This window comes from Lactuca serriola, chromosome 9, assembly GCF_051521515.1.
Source record: "Lactuca serriola cultivar US96UC23 chromosome 9, Lser_US96UC23_V15, whole genome shotgun sequence".
Lineage (NCBI taxonomy): Eukaryota > Viridiplantae > Streptophyta > Magnoliopsida > Asterales > Asteraceae > Lactuca > Lactuca serriola.
This window is the reverse complement of record NC_136416.1, coordinates 52194757-52202827: the sequence shown is the minus strand read 5'-3', so window position 1 is coordinate 52202827 and position 8071 is coordinate 52194757. Positions and strand designations below refer to the sequence as shown.

The 8071-nt window shown below is 31.2% G+C and overlaps 1 protein-coding gene across 1 annotated transcript; it reads right to left on the bottom strand.

Annotated features, from left to right (window-relative positions):
• Positions 1 to 3692: 3692 nt before the first annotated feature.
• On the bottom strand, positions 3693 to 6370 carry LOC145074473 (protein EARLY STARVATION 1, chloroplastic-like). Its single transcript, XM_079020840.1, has 11 exons — positions 5761 to 6370; positions 5544 to 5635; positions 5269 to 5459; positions 5107 to 5146; positions 4941 to 5022; positions 4792 to 4869; positions 4590 to 4715; positions 4394 to 4515; positions 4244 to 4283; positions 4084 to 4158; positions 3693 to 3995 (listed from the first exon to the last, which is right to left on the bottom strand). Exons 1-11 carry the CDS (start codon positions 6042 to 6044, stop codon positions 3824 to 3826), a joined length of 1302 nt encoding a protein of 433 aa, XP_078876966.1. The 5' UTR covers positions 6045 to 6370; the 3' UTR covers positions 3693 to 3823.
• Positions 6371 to 8071: the final 1701 nt, after the last annotated feature.

The window sequence follows — 8071 nt, the reverse complement described above, 5'->3', positions numbered from 1 at the left end:
ATACGTGAAATATTCTAAATAGAATATTACACTGTACATATTCTAAAAATAATTTTAAAATGCAAAATAAATGGAAAAATCAAAAAATTCTTTTTTTAAATATTATTTTCGGAACATGAATTAACTAAAAAAAATAAAAAAAAAATAAAAAAAATAAACAAATGCGTCTCACGGTCTCACAAAATATAAGTGGTCTCAAATGAACCTAACCCTATATATATATATATATATATATATATATATATATATATATATATATATATATATATATATATATATATATATATATATATATATATATATATAAACAAATTTTTTTTTTGTTTTAAATTTAGTAAAAGTAACAATTATTGAAACCTTTGGGCTTTTTTTATCCAAATTCTTTTTCTTTTGTCTTTTGTGTGTTTACAATTTACACATTTTTTAGTAGCATAATATGATATACCGTTTTTTTAATACCCACACATTTTATTTATCTCGTTTTTTTTTCTTTTGTATTCATCATCTACCCATCTTTTTTTAATTATAGCGGTCATATATTTTTAATAACCGCTATATATATTTTTTGAGACAATACTTTTATCAACATAATATATTTTTTGAGACAATACTTTTATCAACATAAATGTGACAAAAATACATGTTATACGCAACTTTAAGGCCCTTTATTTTTTTTCATTTTATTAATCTATACGAAATACCAACACATGTCATATCATTTGTTAGCTTTTTTTTCTTCTTTTTTTAATATATATATATATATACCATGTAATATATATATATATATATATATATATATATATATATATATATATATATATATATAAAGTTAATAAAAATAACTAGATGGAATAATAAATAATAGTTATCTCGTTCATGTGAAATTTTGTAATAATATTTTTAATATCTAATATTTTAATAAATGATAAGAAAAAAGAGAATTTTGTAAATGTATTTTATTAATAGTGTTTATTATTTTTATAATATCAAAACAAACTTTAGAAATAATTTTTTTTTTGAATTCAGGTATGTGAGACACATAAGTTAAAAAAACAAAAAAAAAATATTGTAAAAAAAAAAAAGAAGACGACGTAGAAAAGATTTTAAAAAAAATGTGATTGTTAATATTTTTTATAAAGTATCATTTAAAATAAAAAGTTAATAAAAATAATTAGTTGGAATAATAAATAATAATTATATAGTTATATAATAAACAGATTATAAATTAAAAATAAAAAGTGTGTATATATATATATATATATATATATATATATATATATATATATATATATATATATATATATATAAGAAATAGAAAGAAAGAAAATTACTTTTTTAAAAAACAATGCAATGATTAGTATTAATGTCAATATAATAATTATATCATAATAATTAGCATCATTCTACTAAAACCTAAAAAGTAACCTAATAATATAGGTTGGTGTTGTAGATTGGTGTGTCCAAAGTAAGACCCTTTTAAAAAATGTTTGGATTAGTTTATATGGTAAAAAAACCAATAAGTCAATAAGTTAAAAAAAAAAATTAGATTAAAAAGTATTATTTTGGTTAAAAAGTCATAAACAGTGTTAAAAAGTTAAATTTTACATGCATATTAAAAAATATTTTTTTGAAGCTTATGGAAAAACTTTTTTGAAAAGTGTTTTTGAGTTTGTCAAATACCTTTTTGACTTATTAGCTTTTCAATAAGTTATTTTAACATGCAATCCCAAACACCTCCTTCTTAATTGGGTGGCTCCCACGACAATTTGTTGTATTCATCAAAAAATTGAAACCACGAAGGAAAGAAAATGCTCCCGAAGGAAATCGAACTCAAGACCTCCAAGGAAAGTGCAGCGTCTAAACCACCGAGCTAAGAATTTTTTGATATGTTTTGATGCTTTATATTTTGACCGCAATATGGATAATACGATGGAAGAAAGTTGTAATTATACGTGTTGATATGATAGAAACATACTTTTTTGGCTTCTCAACTCCTAAATCATTGACTTCAGTTTCATCTATTTCCATAGCACACAACGAGATTTTTTGTGATTACTTCCTCCCAACTCGAATTCACACTTCTAAGACAAAGAATCTCATTGTCCGCTATGGAGATATATGAAACTAAAGCCGGAAACATCTTATGCTTGAAGAAAACTAGTGCACCAACATTATTTGACCGATTCGTGAATTAGGTTACCGATATAAATGAAGGACGTGTCACGTATGAGAAAATTTCATTAATGATTGTCTCGCATAGGATGTTGTGAGCAAACTATGAAAAAACAGTCATAAGAACTAAATATGTACAAAAACATTAGGACTAAATGTGTAAAAACTGAAAAATATATTACTATATTAAGTCGTGTTTTTGGTTTAACCAGTAGCTGGTTGTAAGAATTGAATGTGGACACAAAAACAAGTTAAATAGTCAAATATAGACAAAAAAATTCATGATCAAATATGTTAAAATCAAAAAATATATTATCATTTTAAATCATCATCTCTTTTCTTTCACTTGAGTCATATTTAACTTGAGTAGTAATGACAAACTTTTTTCATAATCAACAAAACTTATATACACATAACCCTCAAATAATGAAAACTTCGTTGCAACCCTTCAATATGTTTTAACTTTTAATAAACATGTTTTTTTTATATATTTAGATATTAATAAATACGTTTTAAATATATAAAATTTAGATATTAATAAATACTTTTTAAATATATAAAAATATTTATATATTTAAATATATATTATATATGCATTTTATCATTTGAATATTTATTTTTATAAATAAAAATTCTTTACACGTTTGAATATGTATAAAAAGGTTATTTAGAATCTTAAATATTAATAAAAATGTTTTCTTTCTATAAAACCGCACAAAAATTATTTTATTGAAAACTATACTTTATTCATGTTAAAAAATATATTAAATACAATAGAATTCATATTTTTTTTCTTTATATAAATAAAGATTAGTGATGACACATTTTCATGTTTCTTTTATTGAAATTCATAGTTTGCAGCATCACATAAAAGCATCCAAAATTCATTCAACTTATCGAAAGTTGAATAGAATGTAAAGTTGGCAAGAGAATTCAACCATCTTTCATCTTTTAAAAACGAAAATTTTACACCAAAATATTTCATGATTCTTTCAATAAATATTAAAGTCAACCGTCTCTTTAGTTTTATTTTATTGAAATCTTATTCAACGCCTATTACGGATACCTTAAGTTTCAAGTATAAGAGATACCAGACCCGACCAATTATATATGTTACATTTTTCAAAATGGATTTCGGTTAAAATTCCACTTTCAACGGATTGGCTACGAAGTCCCCATCACGGGTTTGGTTAAATATCTATTTTTTTAATTTTTATATTTTATAAAAGATTAAAATAAAGTTAAATTCGGTTATCTAGAACCGGTTAAATAAAGCCAGCTTAAGGAGCGGTAACACGGGTTGTACCTTTTTACAATCAGGCCTGGTCAAGGCACAGGCCCATGAACTCAAGGAACATTTATTGGCCCAAAACCCGATTATAAACCAGATAAGGCCCATTAAGGGCCCGGTTATTGTAAGGTCATCAGACTTTCCCCGGACCAATCTTTGTGAGAATGATCCATATTCCATGCTTTACTCTTAGTTTTAATTTAACAAACCATGAATGTTGCAAAGAGGCTTAAACATAAAATACCTAAACTACCCAACCAATATCAAATGAATGAACAATATGTCTATCAAAGAAGAAATACAATCGGCCAAAAATGAAAATAATGAAACAAAAAAAAAAAAGGCAACATGAGGTTTGAATCACTGTGAAGGTGGCGACGAAGGGCCATCTTTAGGAGGTGATGATGAAGAAGAAGAACCAAAATCAAGATACGGGTACACACCCTGACCCGGTGGTTTCTCTTGTGGTTGGATCGATAGCAGTTGACTTGAATCACCAACAACATCAGCCCATCCATAATGTGGTTCCCCCCTTTTAAATATTTTAATCAAACATAAAAGTCAAAAAACTAATTGTGTTTTAACTTTTTAATAAAACAAATAATCCAACTTAAACTTACTCGTAATAAGTTTCCTCATCTACAACAATATCCCAACTTTCACCCGTTGTGCTTTTCCCATACTTGTGCACCTTTCTGCTACCAAAAAATAAATAAATAAATAAACAATGCCAAATTTGTAAAAACTTTGTTAAGTCGTTTATTTATTTGACAAACATACCCGTTTCCCAAGTGTTCTTCCCCCCATGTCCTTGACCAACCTGATACACATATGATTAAAAAAGTGTCAATAAATTATATTTTAAGCAATTTTTATAAGTTCTTTTTTTTTAAAATTAAAAAAAAATAAATAAATAAGAATAAGACGTACGTTCACCAACAGGTGATACATGCCATGTTTCTCCTTGACGAGAGCCGATACCCGCAAAAAATTTCTCCTCCCATTTGTCTCCCCATTTCGTTCCAAGTTCAGTTTCAGCCCATTTATCAGTCCTAAAAACAAAAATAAATATAAATATAAAGAAAAGATTGAACTATTTACTTTCATTATTGGCCAAAAAGAATACCATTTTAGAACAGATCCTCTTCCATCATAATGTTCTCCCCATTTCTCCCACCATGATTGTTCATTTAGTCTACCATATTTATGTGCTCCTTTTTCAGTCCAACCCTTCGCATCATATTTCTCCCACCTAATGTAACAAAACATTTATGTGTGTAAAAGAAGTAAATGCCCTTCAAGATAGCCCTAAAAAACTACATACATACCAATTCTCATACCAACCGGCATTTTCTATGCCTGATTTTGCTTGCTTTTGTGCACTTCTTTCAATCCTTGCTAAATTACTGCAATTTACAGAACCAATTTCGTGTCACTAAGATCAAGATGTATAATTTCTTAAAATTACAATATTAACCTCCATTCGTCTTGGTGAAGAACTTCTCGCCATGTTTCCCACCATGAATCCCCTTGAGAATTTCTTCCGGATTTCTCAACGCCTGCATATACATGATAGTACATCGCCATATATTTATATCCATATTTTTTTATTATTTAACTCTTATTTATATTTATATTTATACCTAGTTCTTTGTATCCGCTCCAATCACTTTTCTCCCACCACTGTCAATGACATCAACAAATTACAAATCCAATTAATGCATCCACCTGGGGTGATACTTTATAAGCAAGGTTATATAAACAATGGAGTTCATACTTCAGACATATAATAAGTAAATAAATACCGTTTCTTTCCATTCTGAAGAGCCATCATCACTTTTACCACCCATCTTTGTCCATCTACATCTGAATCCATTTTCACCCAAGTCTTCTCCACTTTCTCTGTACCATGAACTACCATCAACATTGACTCCAGATTCATTCACATGTTCACTCAAACTGATGCCCCAATCCTTCTCGTTTGCAATACCAGTGTCTACAATTACAAAAACCACAAATAGCCCACAAGTAAATGGAAAGAAATTGCCGTGTGTTGAAGGATTCAGATTTCAGAAGTTACCTCTTTTTGGTGGAGTGTCACGTGATTGAGGCCCGGAATTTCTTGTGGTGCAGCGTGGGAAGAACTTCTCTTGTCTTGAAGGATTCAGAGATCTACAGCAATTCGAACGCAAGTTAAATTTCAAGCTTCAGGATAAATCTATGTATGTCCCTCAATTGAATATTAAGAAAATGAAGGGAGTGTGCTCCTGAAAATACAAAGTATCGGAAAAACGTACTGTGATGATGCAAAGGGCAATGCAGGAGCAGCTTGTACTCGGACTTTGTGACTCTTCTTCTTCAACTCAATTGGCCATTCCTCAGTATTACTCCCACCTTTACGACCCGACCCATTAGCAATTCTCCGGATCGGCACTACCTTGCCGGAACAGCAGTATAAAATTCTACAATCGCTGCCGCGAATCAAAACCCTCCGACGGAGAAGCGCCGTTGGGCGGAAATCCACATCCGACTTCCGCAGCCGCAACCCAAATGCCGGGGGCACAGCAGGGGTCGATGCCATTATCGAAATTTGAAATGAATTTGTTCGCAATCACGAGAATGTCATTAAGAACCTAATAGATTTTGCCCAGAAAGACATAAAATTAAAACCCTAGTTTGCAGTTATTCTATTTAAAAACCTTATAACCATAACCTCCTAAATTTTCCAAAAAATTGCGTCGCTCGTCTGATTTTAAACGGGAATTTCTAGGCTAGAAAATGCTATCGAAGCTGCAAGGGTGAAATTCGGAGTTTATGAAGAGAAAAAACGAGCAGCAAATCTTTGGGAGTGTTCTCTAGAGACTAGAGTAGTAGTTGTTGGTCGAAGTTGAAAGCTGGATTTCGAGGTTTTGCGTTTGTATGAGAATGGAGATGATCGGAATGGGCGTGTTTTTAAGATGTTTTGAGAATCCCGGAGTTGAAGGTGGGCTCCGCCGTTGATGGTAATAGTATATCCCATTATTCCATTGATTTTTTGACACGTGGCGAGGTCTTTTGACTCGTACACACACGACTTATTATCGAATTAATATATAAATAAATTAAGACAAATTTCATCCAAAGACCAAATAGAATAGGTATTTGAACATTTTGGTCATGAAAATTTGAATTTTGTAGAATGATCAAGGGATTCGCAGAGGGGTTCTACGAAAGTATTTTACCTTCCGAGGAATATGAATATTAACGACAAATTGAGGTGGCAGGGGAAATAGACAAAAAAAAAAGTCTGTTGCATACTTCCTTAAAGGAGGCTTTGCAGAAAGTTTGTTGAGGCTCTGTGTATCTGTTGTTCATCGGCACACCTCTGTGGAATTGTTATTTCAGCTAATCATAGCAAAAATCGGGATTTCATTACTTGTAACGTCTGTGTTTCCGGGCTTGCCACTTTTAGCAATGTAATAGTCTAGGTTAACCTTTGTAACCCGTTTTGAAATAATAAGATTGTATTATTTGAGTATTATGTGTTTTGGTGTTTAATTGCTTAATTATGTGCTTTGATTAATTAAGAATAAAAATAAGCGTCAAAATTTAAGTGTAAAATAAACTTAATATCTTTGAATAATGTTGTAGTAGTTGAAACGAGGTTTCCGAATATATATAGAACGCCCAAATCTGACTTCGCATGAGGAAGTTATGATTTATCGAAGTTTCGACTTAGCGGTATGCAGCCTGTTTTACTCGATTTGAGATCGAGGGGTTTTTAGCCGAAGCAATCTAAATGAGAATCGAAGATCTCATTGTTGGTATCGAAGCGATGAAAAGTTAGGCGATAACGGACGTCAAACAAAGAAGTTATGAATTTATAACAAAGTTTTTCTGTCGCGGCCTATTAAAAATAAATAATAAAAATAAAGTCAAAATTAGCCGACGAAGTCTAAACGAAAGTTGTAGAGCGTAGTCTCACCTTCGCGTGGATATAAAGAACGTCGAAAACGGAGTTCGTATGGAGAAGATATGACTTTCCGAAGTTTATTAATTATTTTGTATTTATTTTTAATCTTTAATTCCGGCATTATCCGAAGCGGAGTTAGCAGTCCGATCCGAGGTACGCCTCGCGTACACGAGTACGTCCCACGTACTCCGAAGAGTGTCGACACTTCGGATGACGCATGCAGTGACGACTTCGAAGACCTGTACGCCCCGCGTACAGGCGTACGCCCCGCGTACTCCGAGGCTCCAGCCTCCTATAAATAGGATGCGAGGGCAGCCGAACCAATTGCCAATTTCCTCTCTTCTCTCTCCCGTTTTGCATCGTTTTGCGTGCCAGAAATATCCCGAAGCCCCGGTATTACTCTCGAGCCCCGAGGCAAGTCCCGAGATCCCGAAGATCCCGAGAAGTTGTCACAACTAGAAATTTTGTGTCTTGTAATCACTATGCTTAAGTAAAATGTTGAATCAAAAACTTAAGAGCATGTGTGATACCTATTATTATGACATCAAAAACTTCAACCAAATACATCATACAAATACTACAAATAGTCAACAAACAATTGGAAACCCTAGAAGTTCTTGTTTAGGTCCATGTTGGACTAGGACTTCCTTATTGGA